The 22,336-nt window shown below is 40.6% G+C and overlaps 4 protein-coding genes across 13 annotated transcripts; 1 reads left to right on the top strand and 3 right to left on the bottom strand.

Moving 5' to 3' along the window:
- Positions 1-18: 18 nt before the first annotated feature.
- LOC110857003 lies at positions 19-11,854 on the bottom strand. The gene is made up of 5 exons (XM_022105596.2): positions 11,641-11,854; positions 11,253-11,409; positions 11,059-11,122; positions 10,852-10,963; positions 19-483 (listed from the first exon to the last, which is right to left on the bottom strand). Exons 1-5 carry the CDS (start codon positions 11,669-11,671, stop codon positions 272-274), a joined length of 576 nt encoding a protein of 191 aa, XP_021961288.1. The 5' UTR covers positions 11,672-11,854; the 3' UTR covers positions 19-271.
- LOC110857000 (receptor-type guanylate cyclase Gyc76C) lies at positions 577-10,844 on the bottom strand. Of its 9 annotated transcripts, XM_035857377.1 has the most exons (5): positions 6,632-10,844; positions 3,609-6,027; positions 3,468-3,507; positions 2,993-3,144; positions 577-1,683 (listed from the first exon to the last, which is right to left on the bottom strand). In XM_035857377.1, exons 1-2 carry the CDS (start codon positions 9,695-9,697, stop codon positions 4,045-4,047), a joined length of 5,049 nt encoding a protein of 1,682 aa, XP_035713270.1. In that variant the 5' UTR covers positions 9,698-10,844; the 3' UTR covers positions 577-1,683; positions 2,993-3,144; positions 3,468-3,507; positions 3,609-4,044. The 9 variants fall into 9 exon arrangements, with proteins under 9 accessions (XP_035713270.1, XP_035713265.1, XP_035713266.1 ...); XM_035857372.1 differs by having other exon boundaries at positions 3,468-6,027; XM_035857373.1 differs by having other exon boundaries at positions 3,028-3,144; positions 3,468-6,027.
- A 652-nt stretch (positions 11,855-12,506) lies between the features above and the next one.
- LOC110857002 (peroxiredoxin-2) lies at positions 12,507-14,527 on the top strand. Its single transcript, XM_022105595.2, has 7 exons — positions 12,507-12,715; positions 12,802-12,886; positions 12,977-13,118; positions 13,181-13,316; positions 13,396-13,568; positions 13,664-13,725; positions 14,151-14,527. The coding sequence occupies exons 1-7, from the start codon at positions 12,683-12,685 to the stop codon at positions 14,234-14,236; spliced, it is 717 nt and encodes a 238-aa protein (XP_021961287.1). The 5' UTR covers positions 12,507-12,682; the 3' UTR covers positions 14,237-14,527.
- A 615-nt stretch (positions 14,528-15,142) lies between these two features.
- On the bottom strand, positions 15,143-20,672 carry LOC110857029. Of its 2 annotated transcripts, XM_035857466.1 has the most exons (4): positions 20,000-20,672; positions 18,850-19,246; positions 18,221-18,295; positions 15,143-18,017 (listed from the first exon to the last, which is right to left on the bottom strand). In XM_035857466.1, exons 2-4 carry the CDS (start codon positions 19,213-19,215, stop codon positions 17,589-17,591), a joined length of 870 nt encoding a protein of 289 aa, XP_035713359.1. In that variant the 5' UTR covers positions 19,216-19,246; positions 20,000-20,672; the 3' UTR covers positions 15,143-17,588. The 2 variants fall into 2 exon arrangements, with proteins under 2 accessions (XP_035713359.1, XP_021961332.2); XM_022105640.2 differs by lacking the exon at positions 20,000-20,672 and having other exon boundaries at positions 18,850-19,924.
- Between the last annotated feature and the right edge of the window lie 1,664 nt (positions 20,673-22,336).

Here is a 22,336-nt window from a genome sequence, read left to right as displayed (position 1 = left end):
AATGTTTTCTATTCAAAATGTCTGAAACTATTTTATTTGTATGTTGATTAAATCAAGAACACTAAAGTGAATTGTAAACCCGGCTTCTAATTATTTTTCTGCACCTTCTAAGGGAACGTTTATAAAATATGTGACACAAAATTGACCATTTTCTTCTTAACATGTGGCGCAAGTTGCCTCCATATCTTATAAACGTTCCCAAACAATTTAGACGACGAGTACCACCTGAATCATGTCACAAACTACCCAGGGGAACATTATCTCCCCCTCTTTATACCGGCGGGGGTCGTATTTCCGCCTCATAAAGCATGGCTTGCATCTGGGCGTCGTCTTCCGGCGTGATGTCGACTCGATGAATCCAAGCAATGTAAAGCGCCTCGAACTGTTTCGTACTTGGTGGAAAGTTCTTCAAAATCTTGACCATTTTCTCCCTTCTTTTGCTCTCGGCTAGATAAGCAGTCGTTATCCTGGCAGAAGATTCAGCTGTACGAGAAGGAACAAGGTGATTTATAAATTAAACATAAAATTGTGAAAAAAATAATCAAGAAAGATACAAAAAAGTGAGAGAGGCGTTAATTATTTTAAGAATATCATCACGTTTTTAATTTTAATCTTTTTTGTGTGATTTTTTGTTTACAATAGTTCATCACATCAATAATGAGATTAAAATTAGGTATATATTAGATAATTATATCATATAATTTATATGTATAAATTATTAGGTTAAAATAAAATATAGCTTAATTTAATTTTTGGTACACCTTCGGAACTTTGATTGATTGATGATGATATAATTAATTATCGTTGATTTTGTTTACATGTCTTCTTTTTCAAGTCACCGAATAAATACAAATATAACGATAAATTATGTATTTACACGCGATAGATAATCGTGTCGATAAGCTAAAATAGTGACGGGTTTGTCGTTGTTGTTGCTTTACTATTCTCATAAATTTGAACTAATCGTCGTATCATAAATTGTGGAGGAAACATATGGCCGTCGTCATCAAATAATCATTATTATAATCGTTGTAAATAATGTCTTTGATATCTAAATCTTATTAGTTTTTTTAATTAACATTGGAAAATTGACTATGGATTGTTTTCCGACAACGATTTAGACCAGTGTAAACTTGAATTTTAGAAACTTTGACTAAAAAAGTAGTGTAAAAATCTGAAATCTCAACAATTAATTATTCATGTGTAAAGGAGAATGTCTCGAGTTTTTAAACTATTTAGGTAACGTTTTAATACAGAAATGAAATTACGTTCAGAAATTTGAATTCAATAGTTTTCATATTTCTAGAAAAAACTGACCATCATTAGAAGATTCGTTCGAGGGGAACGATTTAATTTCAAAATTTTAATTTCCTGTTCTTTTAGTAAGGAAAAAATCTATCACAATATTTTTACGTATTTACTTAACGTTGCTGCTGGCCGTATATATGTAAGTAAATATAATAATTTTGCATAATTTTTGCCAGTTGTGCGAATTACAGTTCATTGTTACCAATTGTAGCAGAATTCATCGCGAAAAACGTGACCAACACTCAGACAGGAACATATCTATTTTTCAAGGATTTACGATTAAAGTTGGAAAATTATCGAATTAATTGATTAAACTTATCGCACAATTTTCAAAATTTGAAATTATCTAATCGTCTCCTTCTTTAAGTACTTTCACTGTCAGCAATGCAGTTTTTCAGCGTGTGCGTACGTAGGTGTTTTATTATTGATTTTCAAAAGGTATGTTCCGCACTGTTTCTGACCAAAATTTTGATGAAATAACAAACTTTAGATACATCTAGGATGCTGTGATTTTTTTCAGCCCTTTAGGTTAACATTAACACTAGCAATAAATCAGCAAACTTTACCTCGACGGAAAAAATGTCACATTAAACATCGTAGTGTGATTTAAATTTTATTGCTGGAGGGGCAATATGTGTCGCAGATTTATGATTGAATGCTTAAAGTTTACGATGGAAACTGCTCAACACAAAGCACAAATACAATTGGGTCGATAAGTTCAAATAAAGGCGAAAAGATGTCCCAGACAAAAAAGTCGCCAGGATACCCAAAATCGGTTTCCACCGCAGAAAACCTCCAGAAACTTAAAGACCCAATTATTAGAGATCCACGATTGAAACTGTCCTATTTAGCAGATGAGATGGGTGTTCCAAAACCAATAATTTGTTCCATGTTAACTGAAGACTTAGGTATGAAAATGGATTCCTTCTGTTGGGTATCAAAATTGCTTTTGGCATCTCAAAAACAAGATCGAGTTGCTTTTGCAATGCAAATTTTGAGCTTTTAAATGAATACTGGAACCTGTATCATATTTTAGTAGTTGAATAAGATACTTGGGTTTACTATTATGACCCGACGACCACACAATAATTCATGCATTGGAAGCACGGGGGATTTCCACCACACATAAAAGGAAAAGTGCAAAAATCTGCCAAAAAATTGATGATGATCAGTTGGAAGGATACCAAAGGTCTCCTCCTTATAAAATTTATTGCTAGAAATACTACGATAAATGGGGCCGTGTATGCAGGAACCCAAAAAGAGCTGCGTTCTGCGGTTGAAAAGAAACGCGGGGTCAAAATAAAGAGTTGGCCTTTTTTTAGACGACAACGCGCCACCAAATACCTCACTGTTTTAGAGAGCTGATGCAGACGAAAATCGCTTTACCTGCACAGACCACCCCCCCGTGCAGTCCAGACAGGACCCTTAGTGATTATTATCCGTTTCAAACGCTGAAGAAAAACATCAGGGGGAAACGATTTTAGGATGATAATGGAATCAAGTCGTAAATTTTTGCATATTTTCGAGGTAAATTTCGATGATTTGTTGCGGGTGTTTCTTTTAACCGATTGAGCTGAAAAAAATCACGACTTCCAAAATGTTTTTGAAGTTTGTTATTTCATCAAAATTTTGGTCAGAAACAGTGCGGAACATACCTTTTGAAAATCAATAATAAAACACCCACGTATATTTTTTACGAATTACATGAGGAAATTGTACCTTTATAAGATTACCTTACTTTACAGTGTAGTACCAAAATTATGACAATGTACTAAATATTTCGATCTAAATATTTTGTATGATTTTTTTCCAGGTTTTCCACACTTTTTGGAATGACTTACAATGGAGGCGCAAACCATGTTCAGCCCAGATAATTTATTGACCTTATTAGTTTGAAAGAGCAAGTCTTTACAAACAACATTTGGTTCGGCACTTGGGCAGATGCGCAAATTTCAGCACGTTATGGGCGCCGTAAGTTCGCAAAAACGCACGAAATTGAGCTCGCGCTGGGCATTACCCGAAAAATCGTGCGTTTTTGCGAACTTGCGGCGCCCATAACGTGCTGAAATTTGCGCATCTGCCCAAGTGCCGAACCAAATGTTGTTTGTAAAGACTTGCTCTTTCAAACTAATAAGGTCAATAAATTATCTGGGCTGAACATGGTTTGCGCCTCCATTGTTCGATACATATTTTGGTTTCCTCAAAAAAGGGATAAAAATTTTAGGGGAAAAATTATTTTTTTTGAAAATAATTAAACAAAGTAAACAAACCTATGTACGTAAATAGAATGAGATTTTTACCAGTAAAAAGTGAACTGAAGATAAATTTATATATTAAAAAACAACAATCTTTTTGAAGAGACAACGAAACGACGAAGCTTTGCGTTCCACGATAACCACTGACTGACTGACCAGACAAGTAGACTCACTTGTTAAAAACTCTGTATAATACATGATTTAAAACCGACATGCAGTAAAACACCGACAAAAAAAGAAGGTTGAAAATTGGTAAACAATTGTGACAAAAATATGTTTGGGGGAGATTAGGTAAAACTAAAAGCAGAGGGTCAACGCCGCGGCGTCAAATTGTTGATGATTTTTCGGCGGCGCGGCAATAGGAATAGGAAATCTGATTTATCTGCGGCGACGCGCGACGGTTGACGGCGCTGACCTCTGAAGGAAATGAGACTTTAAGCTTAAGATCACTCACTGGGCTATATTTTTTATATGTACACGTTCACAAAACACTTTCCCTGTCGGGGGGATATTCTGCAGAGTGATTGCCACCCTCACCACCACTACTCGTCGTACTTTCACCACCATCTTTCGTCAGCAGGTACAAGTTTGCAGGATCGGGCACATTTGTATTTGACGAGTTATAAGATGACGACGACGGTGCTGACGATGCCCCCATTTTGGGCCCTCCTCCTGCCCCACTCTGTGATGATCCGTTGATAATCGTGTGAAACCATTTTTTCAGATTGTTACTCTTTTTCTTCTCTTTCTCCCCCCCGTTCGGCTCTTTCCTACGGTTTCGAGACGAGGATGTCGTGGATGACACAGATTTACGTTTCCGTAACGGTTTTGAAGCTTCATCCGGTGTCATATTTGGTGGTTCTGTGGCGTCATCGCCTAATTGTTCGTCGTCATGATGGTGTTCTTGTTCATCGTCATGTTCCTCCGACTCGTCACAAGTTTCACAAAAGTTGGAAGAGTATCGTCTCTCCGGGCCGGGCAAGCCTTCAGCATGATCGAGCAGATAGATAGACTCGTTCCGGTCGTCCGACGTGTAACTGAGGGTGTCCAAATCCATATGGTTAGGTTTTCTGAAATGGCGGTACTGCTTGTTGTACGTTGGTCGTTTGCAGAGGGGAGGAGGCGTGTGGTGATGGTCGTAGAAACGGAGGGCATTATTACCACCACCCCCACCAGTAAAAATGTTGGAGGAGGAGGTGTTCGTATTGGCGGTGGGGGTATTGGGTGGGAGCAGGTTAGGCGAGTTAGGATCACTGGAAGGGTTATTAGGATTTACGGCGTCGTCATTAAGAACATCATCCGCATCCACAGATCTTGACATTCTTCTCAATTTAGAAATAGAGTTTGGCGGAGGGAGATGATTATCCCGGGCGACGAGGACATCCAACGATCTCGACTCACGGACCGAAACCTGCTGGACAAGTTTCTGTCGGGGAGGTATCACGAACTTTTTATTCTTCAGCCAGAGATTGCTCGGACACGAGGGGGATTGCGGGAGGCTCTGCGTACTGGTGGAGGACGCTTGTTGCGTCACACTTGCCGGGATGGGGAGAGGCACCGGTCCCACCGTACTTTTCACCGGGGAGGGGGTCCCACTATGTCCCAGCATGCTGGAGTGGTCACTTGGCGGTTCTATCGTGATGACGGAACAGTCCTGTTGCCCGGGTTTGTTAAGGTCAAGCAGTTTCCGGGTGCGGGACGGCGTGTCGATCGGACTCGCCTTGTGGGACGATTCCAAATGTGAGTTGAGATTGGATTGACTGTTTCGATTCAGTTGAGAATTTCGGAGTGAGAGGGTTAACAGAGCGGGGTCGAAGCTGGGGCGGCGGATGTAGTTCGAGCTCCCCCGGTGAGCTTGCTGTTGACCGAGGTGAGTGCTACTACTATTATTCGCACCGGGGGGACCACACCCCCCACCGCAGAAGGACCCGTGTCTCGAGAGATTCCCAGAGTCGGTCAGTTTCGGGCTGCATCTCCGCCGGAAGCTGGACTGGTCGTTGAAATTTCCTAACCCGGCGCGCGGCCTGGAGAAGAGGGGGCGCAGATCATTGTTTTCGTTCCGTCTCGGGGAGACGGCGCCGTCACAGGCGGCGATCAACCACCAGGTGCGAACGTCCCCTTTTCCTTTGAGGTAGACGGTGCCTCGTTCTTTGATTATGTAGCCGCCCAACTTGTCCAGGACGACTTTGCACTCTTCGGAAATATGGATTTTTAAGGGTTCTCCGTTGCTCTCCATGCGCGAGGCGGTGTTGACCGTGTCGCCGAAGAGACAATAGCGTGGCATGGTGAGTCCCACGACGCCTGCGCAGACGGGACCGGTGTGAATGCCGATGCGGAGCTTTAACGTTTCATTGGGTCGGTGGGCGATGCGGTAGGTGTGGATGGCCGTGAGGAGGTCGAGCGCCATGGAGGATATTTCACCAGCGTGACGGATCCCGTTCCGGAGGGGGAGACCGGACACGACCTGGGGACGGGTTAAAGAGAAGGGTTTATTAGTGACACAATTTATAAGTGTGATTGTAAATATTATTGGGCGCACTCACGACAATGTTTGCAAATTAACTGGACTTATTGCCAAATTTTACAAGAACTCGGGTAAACTCTGTACTGAAAAAGGGTAAATTCGCATGGTTTGCAAATTAAGTGTCAAATTTTACTAAATTTATAACAACTTCGGCTAATTTTTTACTGAAAAAGTACAAATTCGCAGTGTTTCAAATTAACTGAACTTATTGCCAAATTTTGCGAATTTATAACATTTACTGAAAAAGTACAAATTCGCATGGCTTTCAAATTAACTAAACTTGTTGTAAAATTTTGTTAAAATTTATAACATTTTCTAAAAAACTTCTTACTGAAAAAATAAAAATTCTCTTTACTTGTAAATTAACTAGACTTCCTACCAAATTTAGAAAATTTAGAAAATCTCATAAAAACTCTTGACTAAAAAACATACGATCTTTCCTCTCAAATTTCCCTTTATCATTTCTCAAACCTTATCATTCCCATCCGAAACACGTGAGTACGCCCAATTCCAAAAACCCCAAACATAATTCCCTCTTCCTTACCATATACGCATCTCCAATCGTCTCCACCTTGTAGACATCATACCCCGTAATAATCGAGTCAAACAGGGTGTACAAGTCATTCAAAAAATTCACCACTTGCAACGGCGTGCTCTCCGCCGACATCGCCGTGAATCCCACAATATCCGAGAAATAAATCGTCACAGAATCAAACGACTCCGGCTCGATGCCACAACCCCCCGTCAACTTCAACGCCACGGGCGGCGGCAACATTCTATGCAGCAAATCCTCCGTCTTCTTCTTCTCCTGAAAGAGCAAACTCGTCCTCTCGGAAACCAGGCCTTCCAAATTGTTCGTATATTTCTCCATCATGGAAATCATGTGATCCATTATGTTGGGCGCCATCCCCTCCTTCAACGGCTTCAGTTTTTCCCTTATTGTCCTAAAAGTCGGCCTGTTTTCGACCACCTCGTCCCAACTGTCGCGCATGACGGAGATAACATAATCCGGACATAGGGTAGAACACTCATCCAAAAATTCGATATCCGGGCGAAACGGGACACACCCCAAATTTCTTCGGACATTATCCACAATTTCCTTTGGGTCATACTCACACATTCCGTAGGGGCCCTTCCGCCCATAAATCTCGTACAGAATGATGCCAAAGGCATAAACGTCGCCAGCCTGGGTCCCTTTTGCTGTGTGATAACCTTCCCTCAGCAGTTCGGGCGCGGTCCAGAGGAGGCTTTGAAAGTAGGAGTGTGACACGACCGGGTCCACCGAGATGGATGCGAGACGCAACTCGGAAAGACCAAAGTCGGTAAGTTGAAGGACCCAGCGTGACGTGATGACGCAGTTGGACGACTTCAAATTCCCGTGGACCCCGAGGTCCGAATCGTGCAGGTAAATCATCCCTTTAACCAAGTCATGTATCAGGGACGCGATAAAGGTCGAGTCCAACTTGATATCCTCATTCTCCACCACATCAGATAACGACCCTTTCCCACAGTAGTCAAAGATAAGCGAGATCCTCATCGGTTGAATGACAGCGCCATGAAACGAGTTAATATTCGTGTGACACCGTTCCCTCATGTAGCGCATTTCTTTCATCGTTTGTCGCGAAATGGCGTACTTTTTCACCAATTTTAGTTCCTTCACGCGCACCAGGGCGCCCTTGTAGTGCGCCGTTGTGCAATACATCTGCCCCAACGACCCCACCGACACGAGACTTATCCTCGACTGGCTATTGTCCCCGAACGGTTGCTGCATTTGTAACTCGGACTCGTCAATCTTCCAAAGTAAGCCTTCAATTTCTTGTTCTATCTTCCACTTCCGGTACAAACTCGCCGCGACGCAGAGCACGATGAAGAGGATAAGGCCAAACACGGAGACCATGATTATCGACCGATACCCCCTCCCCGGACCGAGGCAGCGTTCCCCCGAGAACCCACAGCGCGGCTCGTCCGACGGCTTTTTCCCGTTCACCCAATCAATCTGCATCCCAGAGAAGAGCCGCATCCGGGGAAAGGTTAAGTTCTCGGAGGGCGCGCGGGGATGAAAATTTCCCACCGGGATCATATAATGTTTACAGGAAAAGGAATGGTTCAGATTCATAATTCTGGTGAAACTATTGGGTTTAAAGGCGATCAGGGTGTAGTTTCCTTCCGAGTCGCCGTTCTCATCCAGCGAGATTTTTGCGCCGGTAATGCTCTCGTATTCCTTCATTTTGATGATGTGTTGAAATATCGCGAGCCCATCGCGCGCCAAGACTTGGATACTTTCCTCGGGGCGCTCTAACTTTAGCGAGTGCAGCGCCTTCGCGAAAAGGATGACGGAATCGTACAGATTCGCCGCGTATACAGAAACCTGCTTCTTGAACCCGATCAAGTCTCTAAAATTGAACGGGGGTCGTTTCCCGTAGGCGTTGACGAGATCGGAAAATGCGCTGTAGGTGTGATCTGGCGGACTCGGGGCGACAACGAGGAGTGATTTCGCCACGTTTTCTTCATAATTCGGCGCAATGGTGCAGTCCTCGATGCGGTGGTTGATGATATCCTGGTGACGCCACAGGTAATTGAGCGCCTCGCGCCGCTGGTACGTCATCATTTCGACAAAAATGACTAAATACTCCCCATTCTGGAATAACTGTAAGGACTGCATGGTTCCCATCATCTCGATAAGGTTCTTATCCTGCCCGATGAACACGTAGATCCTCGTCTTATTCATTGTCCCCGTAATGATCTCGTACCATTTCGGAGCCCCGTCCGTGATGTGGGTCACATTCGTGACGACGTAGCCGTTACTCTCGGCAAAGTTCTCGAGCGATTTGGCCACCGTGTTGTACTGCGTGGACTGCGTTTCCACAATGATGCTGAACCTGTTCCAGTGATAGTTATAGAGCACGGACAGGACAGATTTGACTATTTGCGTGTCCGGGGCTTCGGTTCGGGCGAAGGTGGGAAATTTACTTTTGTCCGAGACCGTCCCGTCTGGACAACGGTACGAGATCATGGTTCGGTTCCATGCGGCGGCCACGGTGGCTTCCACGTTGCAGGCGATTTCCGGTCCGAAAAAGGCAGCGACGTCTTCGCAGAGCATGTCGGTGAGGATTTTGGTGCCTTTTAAGGGGTCGCCTTCCGTGTCGCCGTATTTTAGGACGAGATTCACATCGGGGAGGAGGTTCGTTTGGTTGTTGATTTTCTCAATGGCGAGGAGGATGGCGCCGGAGATGGTGATTCCTTGACGGTGGGGGACGGACCCTTTGATCGCGGTGAGGTAGCCGATAGTCAAGTCTTCTTTGGAGGTGAGTTTGGGGCGGAGGATAAGGTTGGAGGAGGTGGAGGTGGATAAGTCAGCATTTCGGGGAGACGAGAAGAAGGAGGGGGCGGATATTGAATTGTTCTTGTACTGGGGATGGGAGTACTTGTTCCCGAACGAGGTGTGGAGAAAATTGAGGAGGAACAATAGCACGACGACGACGATTGTATACCAGTTGAGATTCTTAATTGTTCCGTGCTGCTGGATGTTAGTTGTTCTCCGTGGTCGAGAAATAATGTGCAGTCCATCACGACAATGATGATGATGATGGGACAATACGTACTTATCCATTTAGACGACGTCACAGGAAAGGATAGCGACGACTACAAGATAACGACGACGCGGAGGAGATGACTTCTATTGTACCCACGGACCTGACTTGATAAGCATTCGTATCGTCCTCTTCGCGTGTAATGGGCAGATTTATCGTAACAGAAAATTATGACGCGGAGTTGATAACTTCAAATTAACTTGATAAGCCTTCGTAACGGGCAGATTAGTGAGTATACGATCCTCTCTCCGTCGTCTCGTCACGCCGACACACTTTTCCTCACAGTAAATTATGACGACGACGACGTTAAGCTGGATAACTTCAAATTAATCGACCTCACTTGATAAGCATTCTTATATCTGGCAGATTTACGAGTATATACGATCCTTCTGTCTCCGTCGTCTCGTCTGGTCACACCGCACCACACCACACACACCGTGATTTTCTCAAGTCAATTAAATCATTGTTGTGTATTGCAGGTAAAAATAACTTGTAAAACTTTTTCAGCCGACGAGCCAAAGCCAAATATATAACGGATCACGGTACAACTTCAAGTTCATCTCTGCCAAGTAAGTAAGTAAGCAATTGTAAGTAAGTATAGTTCACCAACCACCAGATCTCGAAAAAAAGTTCTTATGACACTGCACCAGATGGGAAGATCAATCCAAATCCAATCCAGTCCAGCAGGGATTAGATGATTATTTCTTGCCACAACTATTTATTACTTAACTACCGCACTTTCAGGTCAAAGTTAACAAATATATATATAGCACGATAAGATAAGATGAGAAGACGACGACGACAACGCCGGCGGCGAAAATGTATGTCGACGTAGCACAACCAAACTTCGTTTTTAACCACCAATAAATACTATAAAAAACAATGTTCTTGATACTTTTATCGCAATTTTTGTCGCAATTTTTGTTTACGAAGAGACGAAGACCAAGTTTCCTTTCGTCGTTATGTTTTATACGTGGGTTGTTTGTTATTAATTAATGCAAAATTTGTGTATGTATGTATTTACATATGTATGAACCTTGCCTAGCTTATCTGTATGTATGTACGTATCGTTAAGCTTAAGTTATACATAATAATTAATTAATAATAGTACTTTGTATTTATATCGTTATGCTGGTTGTATCATAATTTCAACATTGGAACAAGTTATCATTACCAAAAGCCTGATGGCTCCAAGAAATAAAAACTGGGAAGCCAGAAGTCGTGTCTAGTTTGGAAAGACTAGTAAATTTGTTGACGCAATCCTGCATAATGGCAACTTGTTGATTCTGGAATAATTTAAGGATATGGATGGAAATTTAAGGATATGTAAATATGCAAATGTATGTATATGCAAATGTAATGTATGTATTTATGTACTCACCATTGATTCCACGGTCACACCCAACTTTTCACAGCACGTTTGAAACGAGTCGTCACTTTCTGGACTGAGATTAATAAGCAGAAAAACAATGATTCGTAATTTTGGTATTTTTAAATTTCTACAGCTTTTTTTCAAATTTTCAACTCACGTCGTAATTTTTGTATTGTAAAATTTTTAGTTTTTTTAATACTCACGTTTTTTGTACATCCCGTAAAGCCTGAACTCCGCCAAGGTAAATGGTGTTCCACATTTGGGTAGCGTTATACAACGTGACCACGTTATCATTGACCACTCTCCGAGACCCGGTCAGATTCCCGTGTTGATGTTGTGAAGGTGATTTGGCGGCATTAACTAGTAAAATAAGGATACGACAAGAGTTTATATGCAAATTTCTTTAATCTACTTTTTGCAAAGTGTCGCTTCTGCTAAAAAGCATAACCAAGTACAAACTTAGATTACATTACTATTTTTTTTACAATAATAAACAATTAACCAACGAAAGAAGAAGAAGGAAGCAAACCCTTTTAGCGATTACATAAGCAATTAAATTTGTTCATATCATCTCTTAAAAATTTTACTTACTTATTAAGCTTTTACGTCCAGGAAGTGCCATTGGTGTGGTGATGGCACGTACAAAAGATTATATTTTTGGGAACGGGTTTAACAAATAGGAAGAAAGAAATAACTGGGTTAACAATTAAGATAAGGGATGGATAGAAACACTAATAAAGATGAAGAAGATTTTTAAATTTCGACTAGTCGATGCCTTGATTCGATGTCTTGATTTTGCACCCCCTTATGAAACACCTTTCAACTTTTTAACCTCCTTGTAAACCACTTCCGTTCGAACTGTGAAACAAAGCGACATAATTAACATCATAATAATAAACTGTCACATTAGCTAATTAACTTACCGTACGGATCCCACCGGAGTTGCTCAAGCTTATCCGCGATGCGTTCCCTCTTCACGCAAACTTTATGTCTTGTCACAATACTTTCCAAAACGACGAGAACGTGTCTAATTAAAAGTACAATTAACAAAATGTCAATCTAACCAAAAATCCGTAAAAAATAAATGCAACTTACAAACTTTAAAATAGACTTACTTGGATTTCACTTTCTTGCAGAGGACGTTAGTCAACTGCATAATTGCTTCGAGGGAAGAGAATTTTGCAAGTACGGAGATTGGAATTCAAAAAAAGAAGTGAATCTTATCAATTCTCTTAGTAATTAATTGATTTCAAACAATTTTTCGATGATAACACTCCGTCCGAGAACGACGGAGAGAGAGATGTTGTCTTTTTTCCTCGGTCTTGTTGTCCGTGGTCAGTTTGGTCGTGGTCGTCGTGGTGGTGGTCGTCTTGGTCAGACCGGAAGTGACGAAACACAAAAAAATGACGAAGAAATAAATGTTAATCCTGATTCGTGTCCAGCCGCTGTGAATGAGACGAGAAGAGCACACGACTCAACACCCCGCTCCCAGCAAAGTCACTCAATTTTCCGAATTTTCCAAATATTTCCGGTACATTTCATATTTTTATTTTTATACAATTTTGAAACATAGTCACCCCACCCCCGGAAGATAAGGAATTTTGAGTGGTTTCCAATTTGCTACGACAATAAAATGTTGAATATTCTTCGCTCTCTGGGAAAAGGGGTGAGTTCTTTGAGAAATTTTGGAAAATGATGAAATAATTAATTCATTGTTAATTTAACTATTTTTTTTTTAAATTTCTGATGTAGATTGTTTCTCTAGGAAATGCCATTCCACGAACGGGAGCCGTGGCAGGATCACGGTTAAGTAGTTATCAAAGGTTCTTCTCCACTGGTTTGTAATTAATTTATAAATACAGTTTAATACCGAAGTAATTAGTCGCGTTATTATTTAATTGCACAATTATGTATCAAATTTTATCAGGAGGGGTTAACTACGTCGCCGCTGTGACGAAACCGGCCCCCCAATTTATCGGAACTGCCGTAGTAAATGGAGATTTTAAAGAATTAAAGTTGAACGATTATCATGGAAAGTATCTCGTCTTGTTCTTCTATCCGTTGGATTTGTGAGTTAATTTGCAATTAAGGATAACTATTTTACTTAACTAACTATTAACTATTTTTCCAGTACTTTTGTCTGCCCCACCGAAATCATTGCGTTCAGTGATCGAATCTCGGAATTCAAAGCGTTAAACACTGAAGTCATCGGAGTTTCGATTGACTCACACTTTTCACACTTGGCTTGGATTAATACCGATCGGAAGGTTTGTTAAGTACCAAATTGACCGAGTAAGGTCAAACACGTCCATTTATGTACGATAAGATAAGTACTTACTCGTGCAGAAAGGAGGCCTTGGAAAACTGCAATATCCGCTGTTATCTGACGTTACGAAAAACATTTCGCGAAACTACGGCGTCTTACTGGAAGATGCGGGTGTTGCTCTTCGTGGACTTTTTATAATTGATCCCAAAGGAATCGTACGGCAAATTACGATCAATGACTTGCCAGTTGGAAGGTATGTAGGATGCGTCAAACTGATTTATTCAAGTGTTAATTAAAGTCTGTGACCTTCACTAATTTAATTGTCGCCACACTTTTATCATTTATTAGATCCGTGGATGAATGTCTCCGACTCTTAAAAGCCTTCCAGTTTGTGGAAAAGCATGGAGAAGGTAGATTACTTACTACTTTAACGTAGGACTCGATGCATAATCGTCAAAATACACACATTTTTAATCATTTCTCTGCTCTGGGAATTTATTTTAATATTCTGAACGACAAATTTGTCCTCAGTGACTTGATTGATAGAATGGCCTCGAGTTCTTTAAGCAAGTTTCGACGAATTCCAATTTTTCTGAAGGCTTCCTAACCTTGAAATCTCCTTCAAAAAAGGGCAAAATCAGGAGTGTATGTTTTTAAGAAAATAGCAACTCCCTGCTCAAATTTGTCGTCCAGAATTTTAAAATAAATTCCCAGAGCGGAGAAATGATTAAAAACATGTCGATTTTTACGATTTTGGTGACAAGTTCTACGTTAATTAACCAAATTCTCTTTGCCTAAATAAATGAATGCCGTCTGACTTCTCTTACTTTTCCAGTCTGCCCAATGGATTGGACTGAGGGGAAAGCCACCATTAAAGCGGATCCCGTAAAGAGCAAGGAATATTTTGAGAAAGCCAATTAATTACGTGAATCTCAAGCAGAGTACAAAATCCTGAAATGATATTAACCAAATCTCTAATAACTCATGGAAGGTCACGGTCTCACAATGTAGATCTGCCATTTATTAGTCATAAACTATTTTAAACTCAGCTCCTAGTTTTACCACGACAAACAAATGTCACGTCATAATGTCATTACCATAAAAAAGTTCCTACGTGTTACATTCCTCTCTATTTCAAGAAAGTAGTAGTCATTAAAAATCCTGTGATTTTAACTACAAAATAAAAATATGATTTCAAATAATAACAATAAAACAATGCATGCCACTTTATTTTATTATAGCGTGAAATGAAACCCTGTTTAGCAAAGACTTTGTCCGTCCCTGCGTCCGTCTGTCTGTCCGTCAGCAGGATAACGGATCGAGATAATCGAGATTTGCTTATGGCATCATACATACGACCCCACGGGGTGGATCTTACCAACTTTTGGGGTCAATCTGACCACCCCCCTCGATGTCAGGGGGTTTAGTCACCTAATTTCTGGGGTAATTACGTGTTTCACCCTATTGTTATGCTTTTTTTGTTACTTACGGTTGATTTATTAAGGGGGAAACTTTATTAAGCGAAGAATTTGTCCGTCCATCTGTCTGTAGGAACGCATCGAGATAATTGAGATCCGTTTGCCCCATGATACATCTGACCCCAGGGGGAGGATCCTACCAACTTTTGAGGTCAAGGGGTCAAACTCTGTGGGTGTGGTCACCTAATTTTCTGCGAAATCACTGGTTTCACCCTATTGTTATATTCGTTTCGCATGCTCCGATGCATATTATTCCTCCATTTTTCCTCCCCAATGACGAACGAACTTATGAACAATGACGTGACAAATTGCGAAAAATGAGGCCATAAATACATAAATCTGCACTCCATTTATTTTCCATCCATCCATACCGGATTTTATTTATTCTCGTTTCTTCCTTTGAATTAAACTATATAATAATTTTAATGGTATGTTTCTTTCTTGGCTCACAGTTTACAAACTAATTTCTGTTTTATTAAGTTACCCTCTAAATGTTTTAGTATTTAACTATAGACAAATATTTAGTGAAATGTGGGTCATTTTATGACATAATGACGTCTAAAATATATATTTATGTGTTTTTTTTTTACATGCAACATTTTTATTAATTTCTGTACACATGCATTGTTTTACATCCTGGACTGAAATACTGATGAAAGTGAAGTTCATAAAGTGCAATTCAAGTAAAGGGTTTGATTATATACATATTTAACTTTTGTCCAGGGGGCACGGGGGGCAATAAGTTCCCTTCGGAAATATTGAATTTTTTCACCATCACCTTTGTCAATACTTGACAATTGATTTTTTTTATATTTATTATTAATTGAGACGACCACTGCAAAGGGCAGGAAGGAAATTAATTAATTAATTAATTAATTATCGGAACAATGAGCTATGTATGTATCTGATAAATAATAAATACGACTTGGTTTCATCGATTCATTTCATGTGTCAATAATCAGGTTTTGTAATTGGAAATACTGCAGGAAGTTGTATGTAAAAGTGGGGAAATTGAGACGACTTTCTCCCCATACTTACACATATGTATCTCCTTATCTTTCTGGCATGGCACGTGAGAATCGAAATACATTTAATGGATTAATAGTTTGAGGCGTCTATTTCAGATTTCCGAACATTCTTGAGTACCACTCACCCTTATTAGTTTGTAGGTATTTTTGTCTCAAAATCTCAACCTACCCCACCAGGCCAGGTGTCTACCTGTCTGTCTTTCTGTTCGTGACAGAAAAAATAAGGTCAGATTGCCTCCAGATAATAAAACCCCCGTCGTGGTGACAAGATCAGTGGCCGCGGAAGCTGTGGGGACATTAAGATTGTACTAGGATAGGGGAGGGACGGGTTTGTATAAGATGGGGAGATGATGTCGACATCGAAAAACCGTGGGGACATTGTCCCTCTGCCCCCTCACCCTTCCTTCCGCGGCCACTGATTACATGTGTGCATCTATCCATCTCTGATATCGAGAAACCTTCATGATTTTTTAACTTTGCACATGAACGGACGGAGTTCAAAGCAGATTTGTTTTTTGCATCCTGTTTTGCTGTCCTTGCTCTTTCCTTCTCGTCCCTATTCGAATTCAATCCACCGTACTTACGTAGTGGGGACTTATCAGTGGCCGCGGAACCTCATCTGGGGACATTAACATAGAGGAGGGACGAATTTATATGGATAAGATGGGCGGATGATCTAGAAATCGATCGAACAACCGTATGGGGACATTGTCCCTCTGTCCTCCAACTTCCGCGGCCACTGCGACCTACACAAGTGCTTTTCTATGTAATCTGCTGCTGGATGGTACGATTCGTATACGAATATTATATGCGCCGTAAGCAAAATAAATACCATGATGCGTACATCATGCCATTTTTTCTGCCAAGGAATGAAATGGATGGCATTTGCTGAAGTAAGCAGTTTAAATATTTGCTGTAAATCGTGTTAAAAATGTACCCTTGTTTTTTTCGTCGTGTTATTTGCATAGGTTTTTTTCTTTGTGGTTAACTTAACAACCTGAGCTGAAAATTGAACAATGATGAGGTCGTCGCGTTGTCGTCTTTTTTTTAGGGTTTGAAATGCAAGAATAAATAATTTGAAAGGTAGGATTTGATGACGAAATCGTTAAAAAATCAACACATTTTTAAGAATTTCTCCGCTCTGGGAATTTATTTTAAAGTTCTGACCGAAAAATTTGTAGAGGAGGAAGTTATAAATTTTTTAGAAATATACACTCCAGATTTTGACACTTTTTGGCGGAGGAGATCTCAAGGTTAGGGAGCCTTCAGAGAAATTTAGACTTGTTAAAACTGGCTGAAAAAACTCGACGCCATTCCATCAATCAACTCACTGAGGACAAATTTGTCGTCCAGAATTTTAAAATAAATTCCCAGAGGAGAGAAATGATTAAAAATGTGGCGATTTTGACTATTTTCGTGATAAGTCATCTTAATTTCTAGTCAGTAAGTTGATTAATGAAATTCCGCCGAGTTTTTTACTCCAGTTTCGACCAGTTCCAATTTTTCTGAAGGCTTCTTAACCTTGAGATATTAAAAAGTGTCAAAATCTGTAGTGCATATTTCTAAAAAATTTGCACCTCCCTCCTCTGCATATTTGCCGTCCAGAATTTTAAAATAAATTCCCACAGCTGAAAATTTCTTAAAAACGTACTTCTTTCGCTACCAAATCATCCCCTTAATCTTATTCCACTACTTAAAAAAGAAAGAGATGCCTCATGCCCCAAAAAACATGTAGCTAAGACATTTCCGAATGATGGTGGTGGTGGTTCAGATGTGAATGATTAATGAAAGTCGGACCACCCCCCGTCTTGAGACTGGGGGGACGTCGTCTCGGTTGTGGGGAGAGGTTAAACTTGGCCGTGAGAATGTCCAGAGTGCTCTCCTTGTTGCGAAATGGGCCCAAAAAGCGACCCCCACTCCCCCCGCCGCCGCCCTGGCTGCGACAAGAGAGTGTCGGACTTGGTCCGGTGGTGGTGCCAGAACCTCCGCCGCCCCCTCCGCCCCCGCGGGGGGAAACTGGAACACAAAGTCGGCCCCGAGTGAGGACGACGTCGTGGTCGTGAGGTGGGTGAAGGATGGTTCTGAATTGTGACCCCCACGTGTCCACATGACCGGCGGGGGTGACCGGACGAGACGGGCGTGCACCTCTTCCAGCGAGAGGGGTTCGCCGGGACGAGAGTGGGAGCTTAAATTCTCCTAAAGAGGGTTAAATAATGACCCAATTTTCAAAACCTATTGAAATTTCCGAACTAGATTCGGGGATATTTGTGAGAAGGCTTTTAAAAGTTTCAGGAAACTTTCTAAAATTTCTGGGAATATTCACAAATTATTCGAAAATTTCCAAAATTCCGGTGGGTGTGGGGGAAAATAATTTTTGGGTTACGACACGAATTACGTACCTTGGACATCAAGTTCTTCTCCTCGTACTCTGACCCGTCATCACTTTCGTTGAGACATTCCCGACTCGCGAGAACCTGTAAGATTGTTAAAATCATGTAAAAGGTCTTGTAAAAACACTAGCGAAAATGTTGGAAATTGTGCATAATTGGACAGGTTTTGCGAAATTTTTCTAGACGTTTTGCGTGAAAACGATACGATTTCTGTTTTCAAAACAACCCCGCAAAAAAAGACAAGTTTTCACTTGGAGAAATTATTTTCACAAATTTTATATTTTCTAAATTAGTAGTGTTTCGTCTCTTGCAGGCTTGGCTACATTTCTTGTACTGCAAAACAAGCAAAGCAAGAAATGGGAGGTGCAAGAACCTGGTAGAAAGTGCAAGAAACATGTGCAATTTAGCCACGCGCCGTATGAACTAGGCGTACTTTCTCCCATCTTGCATTTCTCCCAGGTCAAAATATTTCCCTGCAAGAAACCACTATCTCCCCCTTATTTCTCCCAAGTGATTACTTACTTCCACCCGAAACATTAAATTATGCACCATACGAGATAAACCGTTGACGTGAATACACCCACAAAAAAATCAAATTTCCTAAACAACTTTCCCCTTAAAACAGAACAACTACTTACCTGCAGAAAAGGATTATCTTGTCTCGATAAGCGCAGGTTTTGCATGTCTTGATCAATCGTGCGAGCATGGTATGGCGAATGGAGGGCCTCCCTCGGTTCCGGGATTATCCCCCCGTCATCCATTATCTCGCCCCCAGAGTCCCACATGTCGACATCCCCGTCGTCCGGGAGGAAAAAATTGTCCCGCTCTTCGGACGAGGAATCCGGCATTTCCCGGGTATTATTCCCCTTCCGGGAGAATATCCCGGTCAATATTTGCAACGGTTTTCGCCTCCCCCCTCCCCCTCCCCCCACGGCACCCTTGCAACTTAACGGGGACGAGTCACTCGGAGGCAGCGAACTCGCCGCGGCGGCGGCTTGAAGCATGTCGTCAATCGGCGCGACGTTAGTTGGACCACTGTCGACCATTATGAACACCATTTTGAAAAAAATAGTTAAAATTTTGAGTAGGTTTCAAAATTTGGAAGAAAATTATGCCAAAAAATTCGTCCAACTAAGATTCATTCTCACGAAATAATGTTTTTCTACACAGGGAACTGATCTCCGTACGATTTTGGATAAGTACTTATCAGCACGCTGCGAAATAATTCTTAAAACTTGATAGAAAATTGTCTCTTTTCATACATAAGAAACTGATCCATGCACGATTTTAGATAAGTACTTATCACGTTACGAAGTAATTCTTAACACTTGACAGAAAATTTTCTCTTTTCATACACAGGAAACTTTTCCTCATACAATTTTAGAGAAGTATACTTATCAAAACTTAATAATTCTCAAAACTTGAAGATAGAAAATTGTCTCAAAAAATCTGACACCTCGTCACCCCGAAATAATAAGGCTTTCCTACACAGGAAACTGATCCTTATACGATTTTAGTACGATAAGTACTTATCACGTTTCGGAATAATTCTCAAAATTTTGAACAAAATTATCTCAGAAAACGTGTCACTTTGTCACACTTCTCGCAAAGATTCACGAAATAGTAACGTTTCCACACTCCGGAAACTCATTAACTGAATGATAACTACTTATCTCTTATGCGGAAACCCAAATTTAGTTGAAACACAAATATCTGTATATTTAACTTTCCCACCATGCAGATTATCACATACAGTGAATGACTGATAAGACCATATCTCTCTCTTACCTTATTATTATTTCCTAACTCCTGACATTTGTCGCATCATCATCATCGTCCCCACACTGTTCAGTCGAGAGGTGAACAAATTGCACTGAATAACACGGAATTACTACTTTATTGTCCTCGCACACAAATTCGATAACTGACTGACTGATAACAGATTATCGGTTAATTATTTATTTGTTCTTGTAAATAATTCAGATCCTACGTAAACATAAATTATTCACGTATGTAAAATCAATACTTTTTTGCGTTTAATTCGGATTCAGGAAATTTATTTCCAATTTTACTGATTTTTTTACGGAATATTTGACTTCCTCGCTTTTTTACAAAGATTACGAAACTGCCGAACCTGCAGCAGAATCGAAAAGGCGTCGTTGCTGTTCTTACTGGCCTCGTGTGAATGAATATTGTGCAAAAAAGTAATTTGTGCAAATTGTTACTTATTTTTGCGGAGAGAAAATATGCGGCAAAAATAACTCTGTAATTTTTCTTAAGTTTTTGAGCGGAATTATGTCGTGGTACAAAAAGAAAGAAGAAATAATTTGTCAGACTTGCACCGATTTTGTATTTATCGGGAGAGTTATGTTGTTGTTAAGTTGTTTTTCGGGGCAATAAAGCCAGCAAAATCTGTCTCCATGATCGGATACATGTAGGATTTGAAGGTCCAGGAAGAAAAAAAGTGTGTATATGCATCTCTGGTGCTCTGCGGCTGCTCGAAAGTCGGTTGGGGTATGTATGCATAGGGAAGAAAGCAGGGAAAGCGATTCAGTTATTTTACCCGATTCGGGGAAAAGTCGACAATCACCGACTTTCTATGTACACTACCCGGGTGGCCTGGCTTGGCCTTCATTGTCTCCCGTGTCAGTGGAGCATCGCATCAGACTGCAGACTTTTTGTGTGATATGCATGCACACGAGGCGCCCGGTTTCTCTTAACCTTGACCATCAGATATACGGGAAGGAATGAATGAAATACGGGAATTTTCATGAATCCGAATTATATTACCCGTGTATGTATGTAGCGAAATGGGGAAAGTTTTCTTAATTTTGGGGTGATTGCGTGTAGATGTGTAAAGTTTTTGGGGATTTATGTATGTGTGGGTATAGGTAGCTAGCTGCCCTATTTGCATGGCATGTTTGGACAGAATTTAAATTTCTATGGGGATAAAAGGGTGCCATAAATGTGCTTAAGGAATTTAAAGGCATGCCCGATTTGCCCGAATTTGATGTAGGTTCCTAGAAGGGGAATCCAAAATTTCGCTTTTTTGTGATTGCAGTAAGAAGATTTAAGAGTTGTACATACGTATGATATTTATGGCGTGCCATATTTTCCCACAATTTAAATTTATGGCGGGTCCAAAATGCCCTAAATTCCTTAATACATACCTCGTATGCCGATTCCTTTGTGATTCCAGGAGATATTTAATAAGAATTGTACGTACGTATGCACACATTTAGATATTTATGGCGTGCCATATTTGCCTACAATTGAAATTTATTGCTGGCCCAAAAATGCCTAAAATTCCATTTTTATTTCTGCTTTACAGTACATTTAAGAGTTATACATATGACATTTATGGCGTGCCATATTTTCTCCCAACTTCAATTTATGGCCGGTCCCCAAAATAACCAAAATCCCTCCCATAACTCCACCCATATGCATAAAACACTCACAGAAACTTCTTTAGCCCAATAAGTAAATCCGATATTTATTCTGATTTTCTTAATTTTTTATTGGTCTCAGACATACATTGTTTTATACGTGACCATGTAATGAATTTATGGCTTGATTTCAGGATTGGATTACACTCTTTGTACCCGTACTTTTACAGTTATTTTATTACTAAATAGCACGAATTCCACTAAATATTTCTCCACAAACTAAACTAAACTTTGCACTAAATACATATGCATATTTATGTATGTATACTCCTAGCACGACACACTAACCAACTACATACTTATTAAGTAATACACGACATGACATGACATTTGAGTAGGATTTTTAACCTAGGACTGGATCCTTCACCATCAAAAAATCACCACATTTTTAAGTATTTCTCCCCTCTGGGAACTTATTTCAAAATTTTGACCGACTAATTTCTAGAGCAGGTCATTCCCAATTTTTTGAAAATATACACTCCAGATTTTTCCACTTTTTGTCGGAGGAGATCTCAAGTTTAAGAAACCTTCAGAAAAATTGGAACTCATCGAAACTCGCTTAAAAAACTCGACGCCATTCCATCAATCAACTCACTGAGGACAAATTTGTCGTTCAGAATTTTAAAATAAGTTCCCAGAGCGGAGAAATCATTAAAAATGTGTCGATCTTAACCATTTT

The sequence above is a fragment of the Folsomia candida genome, unplaced genomic scaffold (genome assembly GCF_002217175.1).
Source record: "Folsomia candida strain VU population unplaced genomic scaffold, ASM221717v1 Fcan01_Sc017, whole genome shotgun sequence".
Taxonomy (NCBI): Eukaryota; Metazoa; Arthropoda; class Collembola; order Entomobryomorpha; family Isotomidae; genus Folsomia; species Folsomia candida.
The sequence above is the reverse complement of the archived record's forward strand: the minus strand, read 5'-3'. Positions and strand labels throughout refer to the sequence as shown.

Bases quoted from the DNA above. Each gene is read 5' to 3' on its own strand.
- LOC110857029 (XM_022105640.2), bottom strand. From the start codon at position 19,269: ATGGTGTTCATAATGGTCGACAGTGGTCCAACTAACGTCGCGCCGATT. The intron at 18,296-18,849 runs GTAAGTAGTTGT...ACAATCTTACAG, and splicing joins AAGATAATCCTTTTCTGCAG to GTTCTCGCGAGTCGGGAATG. The intron at 18,018-18,220 runs GTACGTAATTCG...AACCCTCTTTAG, and splicing joins AGAAGAACTTGATGTCCAAG to GAGAATTTAAGCTCCCACTC.
- LOC110857000 (XM_035857372.1), bottom strand. From the start codon at position 9,697: ATGGATAAGTACGTATTGTCCCATCATCATCATCATTGTCGTGATGGA. The intron at 6,028-6,631 runs GTAAGGAAGAGG...ACCCGTCCCCAG, and splicing joins CGATTGGAGATGCGTATATG to GTCGTGTCCGGTCTCCCCCT.
- LOC110857002 (XM_022105595.2), top strand. From the start codon at position 12,683: ATGTTGAATATTCTTCGCTCTCTGGGAAAAGGG. The intron at 12,887-12,976 runs GTTTGTAATTAA...AAATTTTATCAG, and splicing joins TCAAAGGTTCTTCTCCACTG to GAGGGGTTAACTACGTCGCC. The intron at 13,119-13,180 runs GTGAGTTAATTT...CTATTTTTCCAG, and splicing joins TTCTTCTATCCGTTGGATTT to TACTTTTGTCTGCCCCACCG.
- LOC110857003 (XM_022105596.2), bottom strand. From the start codon at position 11,671: ATGGCACTTCCTGGACGTAAAAGCTTAATAA. The intron at 11,410-11,640 runs GTAAGTAAAATT...TTATTTTACTAG, and splicing joins TGGACGTAAAAGCTTAATAA to TTAATGCCGCCAAATCACCT. The intron at 484-10,851 runs GTAATGATAACT...CTTCTCGTACAG, and splicing joins TTGGAGCCATCAGGCTTTTG to CTGAATCTTCTGCCAGGATA.